The sequence below is a fragment of the Podarcis vaucheri genome (assembly GCF_965113315.1).
Source record: "Podarcis vaucheri genome assembly, chromosome: 13".
NCBI lineage: Eukaryota > Metazoa > Chordata > Lepidosauria > Squamata > Lacertidae > Podarcis > Podarcis vaucheri.
Window position 1 is genome coordinate 12,768,008 of NC_138751.1, and position 23,159 is coordinate 12,791,166.

General features: G+C 48.0%; 1 protein-coding gene across 1 annotated transcript in view; it reads right to left on the reverse strand.

The window, feature by feature from the left end:
* The window catches only part of NFATC4 (nuclear factor of activated T cells 4), a 31,042-nt gene extending 14,256 nt beyond the window's left edge, over positions 1-16,786 (reverse strand). Inside the window, exons 1-2 of the mRNA XM_082195772.1 lie at positions 16,240-16,786; positions 7,187-8,174 (exon numbers count right to left, since the gene is read on the reverse strand). Of these exons, the coding sequence (XP_082051898.1) occupies positions 7,187-8,174; positions 16,240-16,336 (1,085 nt within the window). The 5' untranslated portion in view covers positions 16,337-16,786. The remainder of the gene's footprint in view (positions 1-7,186; positions 8,175-16,239) is intronic.
* Positions 16,787-23,159: the final 6,373 nt, after the last annotated feature.

The window sequence follows — 23,159 nt, forward strand, 5'->3', positions numbered from 1 at the left end:
TTTCAAATATATATATTTTTTCTCCTGGCTTGTTCATCACCAATTTTGAGCTTGCCGTAGCTGAGGGGCTAGTCAGAGGCCAGAAAACTTTTTACATAGGCATTCATTCAGAGCACACTCCTGGTGAGTACCCATTTCACACTTCTCTTGCTCCAGATCATGATCCCTGCTGGATTCAGACTTAAGAACCATATCATGCAACCATCCTCTCTTACATGGTGGCCAATCAGAGGCCCTCGGAAGACCACAAGGAGAACATAAAAGCATAGGAAGATGTACAAATCAAATTGTATACAGTATAGCTCATTATTGTCTATAGATACTGGCATCAGGTATCCAAGGTTTCAGAAAGGGGCTTCTCCTAAGGATTACCTAGAGATGCCCAAGGATTACTTTCAGCAATGAAAGCAGATGCAAACCAAGCAGTTTGTCCACAGTAGCTCGTATCTAGAGATTTTGTGGTTGTTTAGTCGTGTCTGACTCTTTGTGACCCCATGGACCAGAGCATGCCAGGCACTCCTGTCTTCTACTGCCTCCCACAGTTTGGTCAAGCTCATGTTAGTGTATCTAGAGATATGCAGCTTCAAAACATGATCTGTTTTGCCATCACAGCTCACTGCCATAACTAGATCGATTCTCCGTGAATTGGTCCATCGCGGGGGGGGGGGGAGGTTCAGAATGGGGCAACCAAAACAATCAAGGGGAGGGAGGAATTACCCTATGAGGAAAGGTTGCAACCTGAGTTTGTAGCTCAGAAATTGAGGTAGCTCCATTGGTTAGAGTGTGGTGGCGATAACACCAGGGTCGCAGGTTTGATCCCTGCCTGGGACAGGAGTTGGACCAGATGATTCTCAGGGTCCCTTCCAATTCTACAGCTCTTATGATTCTGTGAATTGGAGCTTCTTAGCTAGAGATAAGTCAAGTACAGTGGTACAGTGGTGCCCCGCAAGACGAATGCCTCACAAGACGGAAAACTCGCTAGACGAAAGAGTTTTCCGTTTTGAAGGTGCTTCGCAAAACGAATTTCCTATGGGCTTGCTTCGCAAGACGACAATGTCTTGCGAGTTCCTGCTTGTTTTTTTTCCTCCCCCCTTTTTTCTAAGCCGCTAAGCCGCTTATCAGCTGATCCGATCAGCAGATAAGCCGCTAAAAGCCGCTAATAGCGCTAATCCGCTAATCCTTCAATGGACTTGCTTCGCAAGATGAAAAAACCGCTAGACAAAGAGAATCACAGAACGGATTCTTCTCGTCTTGCGAGGCACCACTGTACCCGGGTTAAGAACTTAATTCATTCTTGAGGTCTGTTCTTAACCTGAAACTGTTCTTAACCTGAAGCACCACTTTAGCTAATGCGGCCTCCCGCTGCCGCTGTGCCACCGGAGCATGATTTCTGTTCTCATCCTGAAGCAAAGTTCTTAACCCGAGGTACTATTTTTTGGTTAACGGAATCTGTAACCTGAAGCGTATGTAACCCGAGGTACAGTACGAAGAGGCATGATGGAAGTTTATAAAATGATGAACAGCATGAAGTGGATGGAGAGAAGTTTTTCTCAAATGAAGCTGAACATTGCAAGACTCGGAGCAGACAAAAGAAAGTGCTTCTCTATTCAGCACATCATTAAACTGTGGAACTCTCTCCCACAAGAAGTAGTGATGCCCTATTGGAAGACACAGGATCTACCCTCCCTGGAAGAGTGGCAGATGAAGGTGATCAATTATATGGGACTGGCTGAAATGACTGGCAGAATCCGAGACCAGGGGAAAGAGACGGCGGAAGAAGATTGGAAGAAATTTAAAATATATCTTAAGAAACATTGTAAAATTAATGAGGACTAAAATGTTGAAGTTATAGAAAACAGGGGATTACAGCTGTGGAAGATTAAGTAAAAGAAAAGAACAAGGAAAAATTTGATAAAAGTAAGGGGGAGGATTTGCTGAAATTAATTTGGGAATTGGAATGCGGAAAGGGGAGGTATGGAGAAGTCGGTGAAGTAAGGTTTAAGAAAAGAGGATTTGAAATTATACATGTTTGTTTATGTTTTTGTATGTTTGTATTGTGTATTGTTTGTGTTTATATAAACTGTGAAAAACCAATAAAAATTTTATATAAAAAAAGAAGTAGCGATGCTCACCATCCTGGATAGCTTTAAAGGATGATTAGACAAATTCATGGATGATAAGGATATCCGTTTGTCCCTAGCCACAGTGACTATCTTCGCCTTCCTGCCAGAGGCAGTATCCCTTTGAATACTAGTCACTGGAATCACAAGTAGACACTGTTACATGCAGGTCCTCCTTGTGAGCTGGCCATGGGACCCTGGCTGGCCACAGTGAGAAATGGACTAGGTGGGCCATAGGCCTGATCCAACAGGGTCCTCCTATGCCCTTATCTAAACAAACCAGTGGCCACCATGTGGCCCCAAATTCAATCTGCCTTATATGTAACTCCACAAAAGTTACTAGCCTTGCAGAGAGCTCTCTGTCCCTCCTACAACATTCTGCGGATGGAAAAGTGCCTCTTGCCATCCCTGGGCAATGGACTCTGTTTCTATGCTGGCTGCAGAGGAGTGATACAGCTCACTAGCCTGTACAGCAGGGATAATGATGATGATGATGATGATAATAACTTTTTAATTATACCCCACCCTTCCTGGTTCAGAAAACCAGGCTCAGGGCAGCTAACAACAAATTTAAAACACTTAATTGTAGAAGCAGCAGAAAATACAGTATAAAAACATGAATAACAATGAAATTCAAAGTTCAGAAATCAATTTGGGAGAAATCCATCTAATAAGCATTAGATAGTCACCAGGGCTAGCTGGCTGAATTAGTCCTACTTGGGCCAGCAAGGAGGCCAGGGGAGAATTAGCTGTGGGGTCTCAGAGCGGGTAATCTTCATAAAAGGGGAGGGGGAGGGAAGAGAAGGGAAATAAAAGAGCAGGCTGAATTCAAATTAAAAGCAGGGCAGAATGGGGATGGGGAACCTGTGGCTCTCTGGGCGATACTGGACTCCGTTCGGTGCCAGCGAGCATGGCCAATGCTCAGTGATGATGGGAGCTCTACTCCTGCAAACATCTGGAAGATCGCAGGTTCCCCATCCCTGCTCTGCAGCCTCCTGCATGCAATTGCTTGCCACCACTGTCTAGCAGGCCAGTGCGCTTAAAACACAAAAGGCTGGCGTACTTTGCAAATTAATTGTTCGTTGTACAAAGAAGCCCTCTGGCCTGTCCCAAATGTCAGCCAATCCATGTTTTTCTGGGCAACCCAGAGTTATATATGGGAGAGCTGTTGGCAAAGGCAGTTCCTTATCACTGGCCTTCTCTTCTCCAGGGCTGTCCCTGCAGATGTTTATTGGACTCCCAATTCCCCATCAGCCCTCAGCTAGCATGGACAATGGCCAATGATCAGGGGAGATGGGAGTTGTGCTCCAGGAACATCTAGAGGACCATGTTTCCTGCTTGACAGGGGTTTGGACTCGATGGCCCTTGTGGTCTATTCCAACTCTATGATTCTATGATCTATGTTGGCTACCTCCTGCTCTACACCACGTGTGATCTGATGAAGCTGCTCTTGTAATGATATATTTTAAAAACAACTGAAAAGCTTCAAATGCTTAAGATTTGGGGTGGGCAGAAGGCAAATCAGGAGCTACTGGTGGACCTCTGGGGGATCTGAAGTAATTCAGCAAGCGTTCCAGACTCCCAGTTGACTATCAGCAGCAACAAGTGAGAATGCTATAAAGCAGAGCCAGGCCCGTCTTACCCATAGAGGCTAGTAGCGCGGGGCTCCAAGTTCTGGAGGGCACCAGGCAAGAGTCCGGGGAACACTGAACAAGCGCACTGAGTGAGTGAGCATGCTCCCGCCACACATCGGCTAGGTTTTTCCCCTTTTAGCCTCCAGGCGCTGAATTCTGCAGGGCACCAGAAGGCTAAAAGGAAAAAAACCTAGCCAACGCTCAGTGGGAGCGGCGCACGAGCCCTCGCTCAGTATAGGCCCGCTTGCTCATTTTGCTGCCTGCAGTGGCCACCGCGGCACGAAGCGGCCAGCTGACCCAGGAGGTGCCGCGTCCAGCCTCCGCCTCTTCCCCGCCGGAGGAGCCACCCTGGGAAAGGGGGGGGGCACCGGAGGGATCTTTGCACCACGGCACCAGATATGCTTAAGAGGGCCCTGAGCAGAGCTTCCCGAACTTTTCATATGGGTGACACACTTTTTTAGACATGCATCATTTTGTGACACAGTAATTCAGTGTTATTAGCAAACTGGAGATTAAACCAATCTCTTTCCAGCCCCGGTAGGAGCACAAGGAGCATTCACACTGCAGCCAACACACAGTTTGGAAAGCTCTGCGATGAAAGAATGGTGGCGGAGAAGAAACCAGGATTGGTGTGAATGAGAGATAAAGGACTTATGAGGTCTGTTTAGATATAGGTCTCAAATTGCTGGATCAGGCATATGCTCAGAGCTACTCTGCTCTCAGCATATGCTCCCCTGGCTGGCCCACAGTCTTGCACCTGGCTCTGGCTGGTAGACAAAGTGGACCATATAAGCCTGAGATATGTGCAGACTCCTGCTGAAGGCCATTTCCAAACAGCGGGTGTTCCATGTGTTTGGTCGCCCTTCTCTGTGACCTCTGTGTCCGGTTTCAGAGACCGGGTTTCTGAGTACACCGTATCCAAGAAGTGGCCACACCATAGATCAGGCTTCCTCAACCTCGGCCCTCCAGATGTTTTGAGACTACAGTTTGCATCATCCCTGACCACTGGTCCTGCTAGCTAGGGATCATGGGAGTTGTAGGCCAAAAACACCTGGAGGGCCAAGGTTGAGGAAGCCTGCCATAGATTTTACATGCAGAGAGGCTATGAAACTGGGTGTCTTATTCTATGAGACTTCCTTCAATTTGCATACAGAGGGAGTTTGGCCAAGGACTCCTGCAAAACCCTTCCCCCTTGTACATGTCGTGCAGAAGAAGAGTTCCCAAAAGAAAGGGTAAAAGCTGTCTACACACTATTTGCTCTGTATCCAGTGCCCTCCCCACTGTCACTTTGGGAAGTGGTGTATGCATGTCAGCCAAAATCCATCTCTCTCCTGTACCTGTCTTGTTCTTTCTTATGAAATAGTTTTGATGCATTTTCCCCAGAACCAGCTGGGGAAAAGGACAACCAACTGCGCTTTAAGCTGGTACTGTGTACGCACCCAAAGGCTCTTTGATTTAGCCGTTTGGCGCTTGCAAATTTAGTCCCTTTAATGCAGCAGCTCAGCTTTTGCAAGGCTGACCTAAATTGCCAGTATCACCCTTATAGAAATCTATGCAAACAAGGCGGCAAGATATGCAAGGTCTACTGTATTTTAGTTCTCGTGGGGTTGTTGTCGCAGGCTAACCCATTGCATTCACAAGCTTGGCTTAAGAGATGCTAAGTTCTGCTTTGAAGAAACGGGGGACTTGGCTTGGCAGGATATTCCTGGCTATGGGCTTTGGAACTGCAAACGGGGTGGAGGAGGGAATGGATGGAGCCACTGCCCCTGAACTCAAAGGTCATGACGTTGATCCACCATGCAGGGGAAATTCTTCCAATCCAGCTGCTTACCTTAACAGGGAACAAGGCACTGCGTGTTTACGCCAGCTCCCACCCGTCCGCCCCCAGCACTGCATGCAGAGCTGGGGTCTGGGATGTGTAACTAGAGACACCAGCCCTTCTGCCTGGTCTGGTCTGACAAGTTGTTTTTATACAACAGAAACTCTGGCAGCCAAACCACAGAGCCGGCAATGGCGCTGGCAAATTCAAACCGGCTGGCTTAAGGGTGGGAGAGGGAGGGAGCCATGGCTTCCACCCCCATCCGCAGTTCCCGACAACGGCATGCTCAGGTGAAGGTCTTTGGATGCTAGAGGAAGATAGCTAGGATCCATGCTAGGAGGGCAGGAAATCTGCAATCGCTGGGGCTGCTCCAGATGCCCTGCTAATTGGGCATTCGTCCTGATTAGCTTGCGCAAAGCTTACGAAAAAGCTAGACGCCTGTGCTTTACTGAGCATTCCTTCTAATTTGTTTGTGGGCAGGTTATATGACAATGAGGTTTCATCTTGATTTGCTTGTGCAGTGGTTATACAATTCCTCAGTGCTATTTTTCCAGGGGGGCAAAGGGTGCCAGAGCTCACCACGAACTTCTCCCATGCTTTCTTAGAATCACAATGTTGCCCCCACCTGAGAGGTGCCAGAGCTGAGCTCTAGTAAGCTCCTGCTGGGGGGGGGGGGGAGCCCAGCATTTCCTCATTGATCATTTGTTTACACTACACGTTTTAGCGCATTTCCCCCATCCCTGTGAACCTGTGAGCCCTGTGAGCCCAAAGTCCATTTTTAAAAAGTGGATCTGCTGCTCGAGAGCACTTTAATCCACTTTAAATTGCACAAACCTAAATTTCCACAATCCTGCCTGTAAACTATGGATAGTCCAGAGGTGAACTAAAGAACTACATGTGAGGAAGATAAGAAGCAAAGCCCCATCCACACAATACATTTAAAGCACTCTCATAAAGCTCATAAACGCCCTCGGCCCAGTATACCTGAAGGAGCGTCTCCAACCCCATCTTTCAGTCCAGACACTGAGGTCAGGGCCGAGGGCCTCCTGGCGGTTCCCTCACTATGAGAAGTGAGGTTACAGGGAACCAGGCAGAGGGCCTTCTCAGTAGTGGCACCCGCCCTCTGGAACGCCCTCCCATCAGATGTCAAGAAAATAAACAACTATCTGACTTTTAGAAGACATCTGAAGGCAGCCCTGTTTAGGGAAGATTTTAATGTCTGATCTTTTATTGTGTTTTTAATATCCTGTTGGAAGCCACACAGAATTCTGGGGACTGCAGTTTGCTAAGGGCTGTTAGGAGATCCCTGCTCCCTTCACAGAGCTACAATTCCCAGACTAGTTTAATAATATGTGTGTGTTAGGGATCTGTCCAACTTGTAACTCCACATTCGCAAAGCCATCCACCTTCGGCTACCAAGATCTAGAGATAAGCACCAAAGATGGATATTCCCATCATGCCTTGCTTGGGAATCTCCCCAAGCCACCTGGATGACCGCTTTTAGAAACCCTCTCTCAGGCCATGGTTCCAACCCAAACTCTCAACATCCTTGCATGGAAGGAAGAAGGGGACCATTTATACAAACTTTAAAGAGCGTTAGAGTCTTGGTTTACCTGAACACAGGGCTGTGACCTCCAATGCGAGCTTTGGACCAGGCCAGTGGGGAAGGCACTGCCAGGTAATCCATTCCTTCCTTGCGCCCCACGCCAAGTCCATAGCCCCCCGTGGTGCCGCTGCCCCCATCCTCCCCATTGCAGCTCCCTTCCTCCTTCCTGGTCAGGGCCACTGTCTGCTCGGTCGAGGTCTTCCGGGCTTTCTGGGGGATGCTTTCGGCCGGTCGGGCTCCAGTACAGTTGAAGGGCGGCGTGTCGCCTCCTGCCTCCACGGTCTCCCCTGGGGTCTCCTCTCCAAGGCTGCCCCTCCGGGAGAGGCAGGGGGATGCCGAGGAGTGCGTTTCAGAGCTGGAGTACCGCCGCTTGCCACAGGGCGAAGCTGGCCGCGGGCCCAGGAGCATCCATCCATCCTCTGTGGCCCTGCTTGGGGAATAGCTGGCGCCGTAAGGCTGCCACGACTCGTCGGCGGGCGACCATGGCTTGGGGGAGCCCCGGGGAGAACCCAAGGGGGAACTGAGGGCAAAGCGGGCTGCTGCCTCGTTCAGCTCCCGCTCCACATCGTCCCCGGCGGGGGCTTCGTCGTCCGAAAAGAAGCTCCAAGGCGAGACGCTGCCGCTGCTGGCGGGGCTCGGGGTGAAGAAGCCGGAAGACGGGGTGGTCTCGCGGTAGCCCCCGAAAGCCTCCAGGAGGAGGTAGTCACGAGGCGAGGAGTCCCAGTCATCTTCCTCGGCCCGCCGGCCTGGCGAAATGGTGGTGATCTGGATGCTGGGGCATTCCAGCACACGGGAGCCTCCGAGGCGGACGCGCCGGGCGGGCTGGCTCTCAAAGGTGTCGCCGTCCAAGTCAGCCGGCCGGGGTGGGGGGGAGTGCATGCCTGCACGGCCCCCACCGAGATGCAGAGGGCAGGGGATTCCCAGGGGAGAGGTGTAGGGAGGCGGGTCTCCCAGGGCAAGTGAACAGTAGGCAGGGAGGTTGTCCGTATCCAGGTCTGTAAAAAGAGAGATAGAGGGGAAAAGAAAGAGATGAGAACCACCATGTTGGTTGAAAGTGATATATCGTTGGTATTTAACACCAAGGAAACTGGCAAATACTGCATTTTTCTTTGTATAAGACGCCCCCTATTTTGGGGGACTAAAAATGAAGTTGTTGAGCTTTATTGTGGGGGCTACAGTGGTACCTGTAAGAACTTAATTTGTTCTGGAGGTACGTTCTTAACCTGAAACAGTTCTTAACCTGAAGCACCACTTTAGCTAATGGGGCCTCCTGCTGCCGCCGTGCCGCTGCTGCGCGATTCCTGTTCTCATCCTGAAGCAAAGTTCTTAACCCGAGGTACTATTTCTGGGTTAATGGAGTCTGTAACCTGAAGCGTCTGTAACCCGAGGTACCACTGTATTGCAGAAAATTGCTCACCCACATGACCTGCGCTGCCACTCGCACGCATCGCAAGAGCCAGCTATCGTACTGACCAATCGCCAAAGTGACAGGCAATCAAAATCAGCACTTGCTGCAGCCTCCAACATGCCCTATAGCTGCTGACAATCTCCGGCTTGCGGCAGCAACCAATCCCACGTCCCCACTATGCACTATCCGTGGATAAGACCCCCCCCCCCAATTTTTCAAATGATTTTTTAATAAACAAACCTAGTCTTTTACATGGAAATGTACGGTATGTATAAATCTAAAACAAGTGTTGAATATGCAAAGAGAAAGAAGGTTCTTTTTATGTGGTGGTCTTGTGGTAAGGTGAAAGCTTACTTAGAAATGATATATAAGGAATTGCTTAAAACAATCGGGGCGGGCGGAAGCTTTTCTTTGGGGAATTATAGAGACAAAACTACCTAAATTGTACAGAAATTTATTCATGTATGTGACTACAGCAGCAAGAATGTTAATCGCCCAGAATGGAAAGAAGCCGAAGTCCCAGCAAAGGAAGAATGGATACAAAAACTTATGGAATATGCAGAAATGGTGAAACCTTGAAATGTTAAAATCTTTGTAAAATTAATGAAATGTATGAATTTGAAAAGGAGAGAGAGAGGGGGGGGGAGGGAGAACTACCATGTTGGAGTCAATCAAAGGTTTACTTGGCCACAGCATTCTAACAGCTTAGTAAGCTCACAAGATAGAGATAGCCATTTCCAGTTATTTGCCCACCCCACCCCCCACCCCCTGCTGCCGCAACTGGCAATCAAAGGTATACTGCTTTCGAACATGGGGGCTCCATTCTCCACTAGCTGTTGACAGATGTAGCATGTGGGCACGTTAATAAATCAATAAGGATCAAAACATAATTGTCACATCCACACCATACAATTAAAACACATTTAATGTATATTTAAAACATGTGGTTTTCCCCAAAAGATTCCTGGGAGCTGTAGCTCTCTAGAGAGGCAAACTACAGATCTTAGTACTCTTTGGGGGGACATCAAAGTGCTTTAAATGTGGGTGTGACCAATGGAATTTGGAGACCTTGAAGGTGACAGAGGATAATCTAATGTGCAAGTGATTCTCTACTCAGCAGTCCCAAGAGCAATAGGAAAAAACCAAGCTAGCAGGTTTACCATAAGTTTACCAAAAAGTGGCAGATTATACTTTTAGGCCAACAGACCACAGATGGGTAGTGATATGAGCATCTCTTTCTACTAGAAGAAGGGAACACAATTTGCTAAACTGCATGCAATCCCATGATTGTCTCACCCACCAATGCGATGTCTTGTGAACCACCTTTTTTGAAACAAGCAAAAGCTTTCTAGCTTCTATGGCTCTGAAGAGGACCTCAATCGTCATGCTGTTTCATGAAACAGTAAATGCATTTGGAGATATGTGTTTCCATTTGAATAACACAGTTAAATTTTAAAGAGCCAGCTCATTTCTATACCAATTGGTCATTGTAAGAGCCTTGTAACAGTAAGAATTTAGTGCCCGGGTACATGCATTTTCCTCTTCCCTCTCCTTCCCTTTTTCCTTTCATGCTGTGCCTTTTTTTTAGATTGTACGCCTAAAGGCAAGGATTAGTTATTTTTTATTGGGAGTTTCCCCTGGTATAAATGATTTGAAGGAACTGAGAAACACCCTAGTGAAGCCATGAGCCAACAGATGGCTGATCAGAACATCTAACAGTAAGAGAGCAGTGAGGGTCATAGGTCAGCGGCAGAGCAACTGTTTTGCTTGCAAAAGGTCTCAGGTTGAATCTCCAGATACAGGTAGAAACACCCCCAGTCTAAAACACTGGAGAGCTGCTGCCAGTCAGTGTAGGGTGAACCAAGGCTTTGACTCAATATAAACTTGCTTACTGAGTTGCTATCTTTCTACCTTCCTCCTCCCCACAGCTAGCAGTAGCTGAATTCATTACACCAAATATGCAACCCGATTGTCAAATTAATCCAAGAGAGGGCCTGAGCAATAAAGGGGAACCACCACCACCAACAGCAGCAAAAAGGGAGGTTTTTCAGCAACAATGAATCCTGGAAGGAGGCGTGCTTTCCTTTCGCCTATGGCATCCTGCATACGTCAAGAGAGAGAGAAAGCAAAGAACCCAAACCCCATGGGATGGATATTAAATATAGCTGGCTGGGGGGGAGGGACGACTACCCACAAGTCAAATAAAGGAAGAGGTATCCTCTTTCCCCCCCCCCTAGAAAAAACAAAATACATATACACAGCAAATATTTGGATAAAGATATAAAGAGGAGAAAAAGAAAGAAAGATGAAAGTTGATTTCTTCTTCTCTGCCCTGCAACCCTTTCTCGACTGACAGCTGCTTCTAATTTAAAGTTTCTCTCTTTCTGGTCTACAATTCCTAGGAATTGTAGTTTGCTAAGGGTGCTGGGAACTGTAGTTTCAAGAACCAGCAATTGCATAGCGGTTAAGAGTGCTGGACTTAGTACCTGGAAGGTCAGGGTTGAAAACCCTGCCCAGCCTCATCTGAATGTAACAAATAAACAAACAAACAAGGCGCCTTTAACAAATTACACTTCCCAGTTTCCTCCATGACTCTTAAAGTGGGGCAAAAGTAATTTAAAGAGATTGCGTGGCTGTGACCTCTCCGCTCCCGTCACTGCTTTCCATCATCTTCTTTCTCGACAGGGAGTGGATCACAGCACCCAAATGGCTCACACCTCAACTCTCCATCCAACCCAGTCTTGTCACATTACACCAGCTGTTGCCAACCTGGTGCCTTCTATGTGTTGTGAACTGCAAAAATGGAGCTGATGGGAGCTGCAGGCTGGTGGAAGACTACACTACACAACCCACTCCCAGGACCCTGTTTTGCTCCACCTTCTGCCAATATTCAGCGGGAATGAGCAGCAACTGTTTCCTGCTTGGGTGGTGCGGCTGGAAGATGTTGTGTGGTACTCGCAGGGCAATGCATGTGTGGTTGTCTGGGAGAGAATTAAGGGAAATTGGCAAAGCCGGAAGGCAGGGCAAGAATGAAGGTGGTAGCTCAAGAACACTAGGTAAAGGTAAAGGGACCCCTGACCATTAGGTCCAGTCGTGACCGACTCTGAGGTTGCGGTGCTCATCTCGCTTTATTGGCTGAGGGAGCCAGCGTACAGCTTCCGAGTTATGTGGCCAGCATGGCTAAGCTGCTTCCGGCAAACCAGAGCAGCGCACGGAAACGCCGTTTACCTTCCCGCCGGAGCGGTACCTATTTATCTACTTGCACTTTGACGTGCTTTCGAACTGCTAGGTTGGCAGGAGCAGGGACCGAGAAACGGGAGCTCACCCTGTCACAGGGTTCGAACTGCCGACCTTATGATGGGCAAGTCCTAGGCTCTGTGGTTTAACCCACAGCGCCACCCGCGTCCCTAGTCAAGAACACAAACACACACACAAGTAGACTGGCAGCCTTGTATCTGGGAAGGCAAAAAGGCAAACAAAGCTCAAACTGAGACTGCTGCATTGTAACTAAACAGAACCTGCAGGTTCAGAGGCACTCTATCCCAATGTTCTGCCTCCACCAATGGAACTGGTTGGCAGCTGCTGAGAACTGGGCACTGGGCTCGGTGGGCCTTTGGCGCTGGCTGGGGTTGATGGGAGTTGTAATCCAAAACATGAGTTTTGCAAAGGCAATACTGCTCTCGTTGGGTCGTAAAGGAAGCTTGCAACCCACCAGGTCAGATTGCATCCTTTATGTTTTGCATTGCCATTTTGTGACTTAAATAAAAACCCCATGAACAGAGGCAGTATATCTTTGAATGCCATGTGCCTAGGATTTTTTAAAACAACAACAAGGTGAGCTGCTGCGCTTGGGAGCTTTCCAGAGGCACCAGGCTGTCCTCTGTTGGAAGCAGGATATTTTGGGCTAAGATGGGCTTTGGTTTGCTCTGCAGCGAAAGCCCCAAAGTGGGGGGTGGCTCCCATCTTGCCGCCAGGAGTTGCCCTCCCAGCTTGCACCTTCCTTGGGCTGAGGGGCAGGTGGAGGAAGAAAGCCAAAGGCTCGCCTCCCTTTTTGAAACAAAAGCTTCTGAAAAGTTTTTTTGTGGGGTGGGGGGACGTGGGCTTAGAAAGTTCCCCCTGAACTTGGCCTAGTCTTCTTGGGGCCTCCACCCTGTTTTGTGGGCCAGAGACAAGGATCCAGTTGGATGGAGGAGAAAAGGGGGGGAGAGAGAAAATAAGAGAGACTGTCAGGGAGGGGCCGCCATCTGAACCCAATTAAAGGGCCATTTCCCAAAGCCCCAGGCTCCACTGGCAGGGACCCCTGTTGCCAAGGAAACGGGGCGCAGGCCAAAAGACGAAAAGGAAAATTGCACTGTTGCAGGGAGCTAGTTGAAACCGTATGCGGGAGGCTTGAAGTGTGTCTGCCCCCTCCTTCTTTCCCCACTTGCCGCCATCTCAAAAGCCACCCCCCCAACAACCCCAGCTCCCCTACACCCGGGATTTGAAGGCCTTGGATGGGAGCCAGTGTGGAGGGGCTGGATTCTGTGGGATCCCGAGGCCCTCTCAGACCCCATCTGGATTTCATTTGAACCAGACGCCGCCTGCCCAGAGACAGTTTGACCTTTCTCTCTGGAAAAAAAAACACCCCAGTTTCCTACCTCCGCCTCGGAGGCTGGCTCATACAGGGGGCTGCCAACTTCCTCCTCAAGCAGCGCCCTCAGCCAGGGTGTGGATATATTTTGGGGCAGCCAGCCCGCTTTCAGCTGAACCCTTTCCAGAAGCACCCCCACAAGTTCAGGGGGCTACAGGGGCCAAGAATGTCCCCCATACCAGCTTCCGAGGCAGATATTGGGTCGGGTGGGGGGGGGGGAATGGGAGTTGCAAACTTCATCTGAGAAAATAAAAGAAGGGGGAAGGATTTCCCCCCACCATCACCACCCCCACCTCCCATTCTCATTTTTCAAATATGCGTGTGGAAATGCATGTCACGCAACCCACATTTTTCCATTTCGGGATTCAAAGCCTGGATTTGCAAATGTGATATTTTGAGTTTTGAATTCTTCCTTCTGACGTGACCACTTCAAGCATCTGAGAAAGAGGGTTTTGGCCGACAAAAGCTCATGGCCCAATAAATTGGTTAAAGGTGCCGCTATGATCCGGGATTACCCTACGCTGCGACAACAATTAAATTATTCTGGGGTGAATGTTCATCCTGGGGGATTGGGGTCTAAGTTTGGTTTTGACAGGGGTGTGTCTGTGCGCATGAGACAGGTTTCAGACATCGAAGGGGGGGGGGAGCTTGGGGAAATACCAAAAATTATCTTAATTCACGATGAAAATTGAAGAAACGTTTGCAACTATGGTACTAAGAACACATTGGTTCCAACATGTCCTACTGCAAGCGGTTAAGCATCCAGATGACTTAACTGGAGATAAAGCAGTCACTAACTATACAGTGAACAAAACACCTGTTTACAGCCTCTCTTGTGTGTGGGCACATATGAATTACCACTAGGATGCTATTATTATGCCGTTTTGAACGTGCAGAAGCCTACTTCTCAAACTGATGGAGGGTTTGGCAGAAGAAAGGATTTATAGTTTCGTTTCATTCTTCTTGGGCATTTTGCACCACCTGTGACTAGATACCCTCTGCCAGATATATATTTCTGCCTGCTATTATTACCAAGCTAGTTTAAGCCCCACTTTTGGAGGAGGCAAAGCCTGTTCTTGTCAACTAGGTGGAGAAGAGTACATTCACCAGAGGGACTTAACGTAGGAGTAGGGGTGTTAGGCCTAGGGGCCAAATATGGCCCTCAAAGTTCCTCTACCTGGCCCTCACGATTCTCCCCAGGCCACACTCCTGACTTGCCCTGCTTCAGTCCCTCCTTGAGAGTTTTTGCCCTGTTAGAACATGCCCATGAACTCTGATAAATACTCCTTGCTTTTCTGGATGTAGGGCAGAGAGAGGCAGATAGAGAGATGTGTGTATGCTTGCAGAAACTACCCTACTGTATAATGAGGAAATTTGCCTTCATCGCTCCACCCACTTTTGCCTCTGCCCCCGCCCATGACTTGCCTATGGCTTGGGGAAAGTTGTCCCAAAGGGAAGGAGACCCCCAGGTTCACCACCACTGACTTAACTGCAGCTAATGTAGAGGAGCTCAGTGGTACTTAAAGGTAAAGGTAAAGGTACCCCTGCCCGAACGGGCCAGTCTTGACAGACTCTGGGGTTTGTGCGCCCATCTCACATCTATAGGCCGGGGGCCAGCGCTGTCCGCAGACACTTCCGGGTCACGTGGCCAGCGTGACAAGCTGCATCTGGCGAGCCAGCGCAGCACACGGAACGCCGTTTACCTTCCCGCTGGTAAGCGGTACCTATTTATCTACTTGCACCCGGGGGTGCTTTCGAACTGCTAGGTTGGCAGGCGCTGGGACCGAGCAGCGGGAGCGCACCCCACCGCGGGGATTCGAACCGCCGACCTTTCGATCGGCAAGCCCTAGGCGCTGAGGCTTTAACCCACAGCGCCACCCACATCCCCAGTGGTACTTACAACAACCCTATAAGGTAGGCAACCATTTCACGCACTGCGGCCAAGGCTAGGAAATCCTAGGTCACATTGGGCCAGGTGTGGGGACCCTGTGACCCTCAGTGTTTCCCAAACTTGGGCCTCCAGCTGTTATTGGACTGCAATTCCCACCATCTCTGACCACTGGGTCCTGCTAGTTAGGGATGATGGGAGTTGTAGTGCAAAAACAGCTGGAGACCCACGTTCTGCTCTAGATATGGCTGGACTCAAGCTACCATCAGCCATTGCAAGGCCAATGGTCTGAGCTGCGGTCCACTTCAAACTGGTCTTTTGACAGATCTTTAGGACTCGTGCTAGTTTTGTGGTTGTAAATTTTATCAGCTGTTTCTAAAATTTAAAATAGGGACCCTAGGGTGGACAGAGGGTAAAAAATAAATTTGAAAAACACACCAATAACCATCCAGTAACATTATGAGGGCCACGCAGCCCCCATCATTGTTTCAGATTAACCAATGTGTTCACAGCTAAACCACAATTTGAACCAAAGATTTTCCAGCTCACAGCTTCCGCACACATAGCAGCACACACATTAACTCTTTTTGATCAATACGATTTTCTGTATTATTATTATTTTAAAAGGGTTAACCAGTAATTGGTCCCAGGAACTCAGAAGCTACCAAAAAAAAACCAACAGCTCCACATTCTATGCAGAGTTCAGTGCAACCTGAAAGTTTTCAGATTCCAAAATTTTTACAGAAGCATGATGGGGCGTGTGTGAAACTCGAGACCGATTTCTTCTCTGATTCACTCACGCACTTTCCTCACCAGCATGGGCAGAAACGCAACACCCATCTTTAAAACGATTGCAAATAGTATTAACCATTTGCGTGGGCCGCGTGTTTTAGGGATTCGATTACTCACTCTCGGAGCAAAAGAACACACAGACTCTTCCTGCAGGGAGATGGGAACCTTCGTGCCATCTCCCTCCCCGCTTGTCCTAAAAAGGAAAGGGAGGGGGGGGCTTTTTCCAGCTACACCAGACACACGCACAAAAAACCACTTGATTCTCTCCCCCTCCCCATATATTATCACACCTCCCTCCTTGTAACCAACCATCAGAAGCCCCCATAACAACCCGCATCTCACCTTCCAAGGGGACCCCCATTCCTGGATGCTCCTTTTCTTCTTCTCCAAAAATCAGCTTGAACTCTAAGTCCTCGTCTTCGCAGTTCGCTGCGCCCATTTTTTCCAGGGGGTGGGGGAGAATCGGTGGATGCAGCCTTAATAGGGTTGCAAGCCCCTTCCTTCTCCCCCCACCCCTCAAAAAAAATGGGGGGCTGGATGGAGGAGGTTTTGGTTCGATTCACCTCTGCTCTCCCCCTTTTAACGCAATACCTCTTTCCGCGCCTTCTCCCCCTTTAATATGTTTTTTAAAAAAGTAATAAAGAAAAACTTTCCCCAAACAAACTTTTCCCTCTCCTCCAGCTGCCCCCCTCCCACTCCCTTCCTGACTGCTGATTGGCTCTTCAGAAAACACAAACCATGCCCCCATATGTCACTTTAAGCCACGCCCACCAAGCAGGGGAGAGGGGAGGGGGGGAGAAAACCCGAACTGGGCTGTTCTATAAATCCCCCATCTCACGCTCCCCGAGAAAATGAAAAAGGAACCACCTCCTCCCATCCCCTTTCTTGTCCTTCCAGATGGACCAGCCTACCTGGAGCCCATTGGAAGGCAGCCCAAGCAGGGCCCGCCCTCCTTAGGCTGCTTATTATGCACGGGTTGGACACACCCAGGCAGGCTGTTAAAGGCAGAGGGACGCGTCGCGCCTGCTGGGATTTACGCTGCGATTATTCTGATTATAGCGTGTGTGGTGCGCGCGAAGCCAGTTTTTTTTCAACCATGCAGGGAGAGGGTGACAGAGCCTATATGAGCACACGAAAGAATGGTGCAGCTGCCTAGATGCAGCTCTGGATATTTTGATGCTCCAAAACCCAACATTGGGAACATAATAACGTGGATTTCAGCCCACCTCACTTCCCAACCCGGAAAGCTGCGTGTTTGGTGCTTGCATCGGTGTTATGCAAAACATGAACGTCCGAACAAGTCGACACGCGTTTAAAGCACGGAGAATCCTGGGAGCTGCAGTTCCTCCTCACTGAACTACCCTTAAAAAGCTGCAGCTTCCAGGGTTATTTGGAAGTCATGCGTTTTCAATGGGCATTGAGTCTCCTTAAAACACATTATTATAGGGATCTGTTCTTGACAATGTTGAAACTACCTCTTTAAAATGGTTTGTTTTGGGTTTCCTGCTGCCATTCCTTTAAGGATCACAGGACAGTGCAATATGGTTGCTCCCGGGCCCCCATTTTATTATCATAACAGCTCGGTAAGATTAGGAGGCCCAAGGTCACCCATTGAGATTTGACACTGAGCAGGTGATTTGAGCCACATCCTGGTCCAACCTGTTCTAACCCAGTTTCTGCCATCCTGGTTCCCTGCAGCTATTTTGGATTACTGTGGTTGTGCTGGCTGAGGCTGGTGGGAGTTGCATCCAAAACATCTGGAAGGTAGTATTCTGGTGAAGCCTTCTTTTCCTCCAACTCTACACTTAAATCTAAGCTCGCCCCATTATCTTAAAGGCATGGAGATGGGATGTGGTACTCTGTGTGTGCTCAGAGGCACTGCCACTTCCTGGACTAGGATTACCAATTTACTAGGGGAAGAATACGGGTCTGCCTGGGTTTTATATTTAATCTGTTGCCTTAGGAGCAGTGGTTGCAAAAGCCACTTATTTGAAGTCAGTTCTTTGTCCCGGATATAAAATTCTAGGGGCATCCCTCAGATACTGGCCTTGTCCCCCAAACCCATACAGATCTACCCTCTGGCTGTGCCTGGGTTTCATGTTAGAAGAAGAGCAAACACTAAGACCCTGCTCAAACTGAAATCTGGCAGGTATGCACAGCTCAGCTTTACCTGGAGAGATGCTCAACTTGTAAGATTGGTTTTATATACAAATGTGCAGGCAGAGCATATTGGAAGCAAGAGACACCTATAGCAGGCAGCAATATTGCTGATTCTGAATATGATCCCCCCCCCCAAGAACAACAGTTTGTACCCCCACAATCCTGCTATTGATGCATTAAGTCCAGCTTGACTCAAAACTCTCTCTCTCCTCTCCAGACTTGGTATAATAAAGTATTTCACTGCCCCTCCCACTAGCTCTGATTAGTGCCACATTCCAAAAGCAGGGGAGCAAGAGTTCCAGGTCACTAACAAAGGCATCCCTAGTCATTAAGGATCACTGGCATTCTTTTGTCACTTCCCTGACTAACCCATTGTCTGTTGGGCGAAACCAAAGGTAAGGATCCTTCTGTACAAGGCAACTGAACTCATAGAAATTCCTATGGCTGAGTATGGATTTGAGGCCTGGTACCCCAACTTCTTCTTTTAAAAAATAAATAAAAAATTAGACAATTTCAACAAAACAAATTATCAGTCCAAATAACCCATTACATTAATTTCCCCCCTTTTTATTCCCCCCCATCCTTCCCTCCCCCCCCCCACACCAAGGACTTCCCTCAGCTCCCCTCTCTGATTTGTTTGCACATATTATTCTCTACATGTTAAAAATTGTACATATCATTGCCTTATCTGTCATATATACTATTAATAAATTTGTGGATGTTTATTCAAAACCTGCCAAGGAGTCCAAATCATTTTGTGTGTGTGTGTTTTTTAATAGTTTGTAAAAAGTTCCCAATCTTCTTTGAAGTCACGATTGTCGTCCTCACATAGTTTATGTGTCACCTCCCAGCTTCTAGTCCAACACTAGACAACCTATAATTGTTACTGAATGTAATGTTTCTTGATGTTGTGAACTGCTTTGGGTATGGTTTTCTATAGGAAAGTGCCATACAAATAAATGGTGATAATTACCGTCCAGGTTACTGGACAACTAGCTTGGCAGGGACAGAATCATAGAATTTTAGAGTTGGAAGGGACCCCCAATGGTCATCTAGTCCAGCCGCCTGCAATGCAGGAATCTCAGCTAAAGCATCCATGGCAGATATCCAACCGCTGTTTATAAACCTCCAAGGACAGTGAGTTCACCACCTCTTGTGGGAGCCTGTTCCACTGCTGAACAGCTCTTACTGTCAGAAAGCTTTTCCGAATGTTTAGTTGGAATCTCCTTTCTTGCAACTCGAAGTCATTGGTTCAAGTCCTCCAGAGCAGGAGAAAACAAGCTTGCTCCCTCCTCCCTCTGGCAGCCCTTAGTGCGTTCTTTAACTGGCTGGGAATCTCTCTCCTGTCATTGGAATGTGACACTGATCAGAGCAAGTGGGATGGGCAAAAGCTGCTTTTCAAAAGTAGTTCTGGAGTTCATCACAGTGAGTTCCTCCCAATAAAACTCTGATCTTTGGCGCAGACACCAAATGCGATCTTCATTGCTTCAGATTGGGACTTGATGATTTTGTCAGTTTTGGTTTCTCTCTTCCTTCTCATTCTTCTATTCTTAAATTTTCTTCTCTACATTTCTGCAGAAATTTACCAAATTGCAATTTTTAAAAAGCCAACGAACACCTGCCAGTATTTTGGTACAAATTTCTCCTAATATATACATTTTTGCAAAACTGTATGCTTTGGTATATTATTTTCACAAATGAATGCCTTCTTATGCACACTTTCTCCTAATATATGCATTTTCTGTACACAGTGCTTGGAGAGAACTGCATTGCAAAATTCAGAGGGGCGGTGAATTTCAAAGGCCACTTGCATTTTGGTTCACATATTAGTTCGAGAAGTTCAAATTAGGTAGTTTCTCATTGAGATGCAAACAAAATTGAATATGTACCCCATTCCAGATTGACAGGCCCCACTCTTGCAATCCCAACCGCCCCTCTTCCCCTAGAGCAAAACCCTGTGAAGCAGCCTACATCTTCGACACATGCAAGCCAGCTCCCCAGATTCCCCATCAGTCCACACTCCAAGGGGTTAACATTCTTTCATTCCCCATTTCCATGGCCCACGAGGGAGAGTGACGCATGTGGCCTTTGCAAAAACAGAGAGATGTCCCAGGCCAAAGCACGTGTCCTCCTTCTCTCGCCCCCCCCCCCGCCCGCTCTTTTCTTCTCCTTCCTTAACTTAATCAAAACCATCCGTCTGTTAGCGTGCAGAGTTAGGGCAAAGCGCAGCGCACAGGGCGGGACAAGTTTGAAATCTTTTCCTAGCTCCTGCTCCAAGCTGGACTTGGGGGGGGGGGCTTAGAACTTATCAGCATCGTCTCCAAGGATGCTGTAACTCCTGTCTTTCTGGACCTGCCAAATGAACCCCAGAAAGCTTTCACAGCCCCCACTGATTTTCAGTGTCGGTCCAACATCTGTCTGCCTACTCTATAAAAACTTTGCATTCCCAGCAGCCAGACATGGAAACTGTTTCTCAGTGAGATCCCCCTGTCTTCTTTCTTTCTTTCTTTCTTTCTTTCTTTCTTTCCTCCTCCTCCTCCTTTTTCAAAGAAGTTCTTTTAAACAAGCCAGGCAATCCCAGGGCTTCCACCACATATTTTTCTGATGGCTTGAATGGAAAGAAAGAATGAGAGAGAATGATCCCTTAAAGAGCAAAGATAGCTCTTTTTAAAAAATCTCCCAAATCCACAGTTAGGTAATACCCTTATTACTACAATTATTATTATTACCTTGTGTATATCCCACCTTACCTTTCCTCCCAGTGCTCAAGGTGGAAGGTGGAGCACAACACTTAGTTCTCCCTCTCTCTATGTTATTCTCACAACAACCCTGTATGGTAGGTTCAACTTGGGTCTCCAGCTGTTTTCGGACCACAGTTCCCATCATCTCTGACCACTGGTCCTACTAGTTATGGGTGATGGGAGTTGCAGTCAAAAACAGCTTGAGACCCAAGTTTGGGAAACTGTAGCTTAGAGACAGCAGCTGGCCCAAGGTCATCTAGTGGGCTTCATGGCCAGGTGGAGATTTGAACCCTGGTCTCCTGCACTCAACGCTCCAACCACTATACCACATTGCCTCTTTATAGAATGGCTTTATCAGGACTGGCCAAAACACAGAGGATTTGACCACCAGAACTGATTCTTGTCCTACTTACATTGAGATGGACAGATCGACAGGAGAACTATTTAAAGGGATGGGCCCTGGGGAAGTTTTTTTATAAATAAAATAAAATAGGGAGTTACACCAATTTTGCTTTTAGAGGAATAGACAGTTCGTACTTTTATTCCTGGCTCAATCAAAGTAAAAGGGAGACAAGAGTGAGGGTTCACAACGTGCCCTGCTTGGAGTTGAACAGCGCTGTTTTTGTAAAGATAATCATTAAAAACAAACTCTGAAATATAGAGTTTGTCAGTACAAATGATCACAGCAGTTCTCAGCAGCGTGATCACACAGCCCTGATGATCTGTGACAAGACTGGCTTAAATTTGTGCAATGTGGCCCAATTAAGTTTGTTTTTAATTGTACATATTTCCCCCAAAAAAAATGTTTTCCAGAAAAAGATGGGATTTGTTAGAAGCTCACCAAGGATGCTTCTTCCCAAATAAACACAGCCTGGTGTCTTTTAAGGAATCAGACTAAGGGTCCACCTAGCTCTGTCTTGCCAGGAATGGGGAGTCTGTGGAACCACCAGCCCCAGTCTGAATGGTCAATGGCCTGGCTGAATTAAGAGCTTCAATCCAGCAGCTTCTGGAGGAACCCATCTCTGGTCTACACAAACTGGCAATGCGTATTCCATATATAGGCAAAGTTCCCGTATACTTAAGCCTATATCTCCCTTACCACCTTACATGGAGCTATGGTACCTCCTGTATCCTTTCATTCCAATATGGTATGAACATGCTCCCTTTTTCTACAAACCTATCATCTGACCGGCAACCCTGTACAGTAGGCTAGTGGCCCAAACTAGATTCTGACTGAGCCCTTCCTCTCCATCGTCCATCTTCTCTAGCCTCCCTTCCTTCAGCAAGAGTGTTCAGCCAGATTTTAACTTTTTTCATTTATATCCCTCTTTTCTTCTTCAAGCTCAAGGCAGTGTACAGTGGTACCTCAGGTTAAGTACTTAATTCGTTCCGGAGGTCCGTTCTTAACCTGAAACTGTTCTTAACCTGAAGCACCACTTTAGCTAATGGGGCCTCCCGCTGCCGCTGGAACACGATTTCTGTTCTCATCCTGAAGCAAAGTTCTTAACCTGAAGCACTATTTCTGGGTTAGCGGAGTCTGTAACCTGAAGCGTATGTAACCCGAGGTAGCACTGTATATGTTCTGCCCGCCCCCCCCCCCCCCGATACTATCCTCATAACAACCCTGTGAAATGGGTTAGTGGCTCAAGAAAACCCAGTGGGAGCTTTAGGGCTGAGTGGGAATTTGAACTTGGCTCCCACCCCCAGCCCTCACCCAAAGCTGTAGCTACTACCTCACGCAGGCTTTCAGATACAGTAGTACCGTGGGTTAAATACGCTTCAGGTTACATACGCTTCAGGTTACAGACTCCGCTAACCCAGAAATATGCTTCAGGTTAAGAACTTTGCTTCAGAATGAGAACAGAAATTGTGCTCCAGCGGCACGGCAGCAGCAGGGGGCCCCCATTAGCTAACAGTTTCAGGTTAAGTATGGACCTCCGGAACGAATTAAGTACTTAACCTGAGGTACCACTGTACTTCTAGTAACCTGCAAGCAGAGGATGGAAGCAAGAGACAGCCCCACCCCCACCCCCCACCCCGGCAATTTGGTCATGCCCAGCAAGTGTTACTTAGAGGCACATAGTCACTGTGCCATGCCCTGAAAATATGAAATCATGATGTGCTAGGTAAAGGGACCCCTGACCATTAGGTCCAGTCGTGACCGACTCTGGGGTTGCAGCGCTCATCTCGCTTTATTGGCTAAGGGAGCCGGTGTACAGCTTCCGGGTCATGTGGCCAGCATGACTAAGCCGCTTCTGGCGAACCAGAGCAGCGCACGGAAAAGCTGTTTATCTTCCCACCGGAGCGGTACCTATTTATCTACTTGCACTTTGATGTGCTTTCGAACTGCTAGAGCTGGGA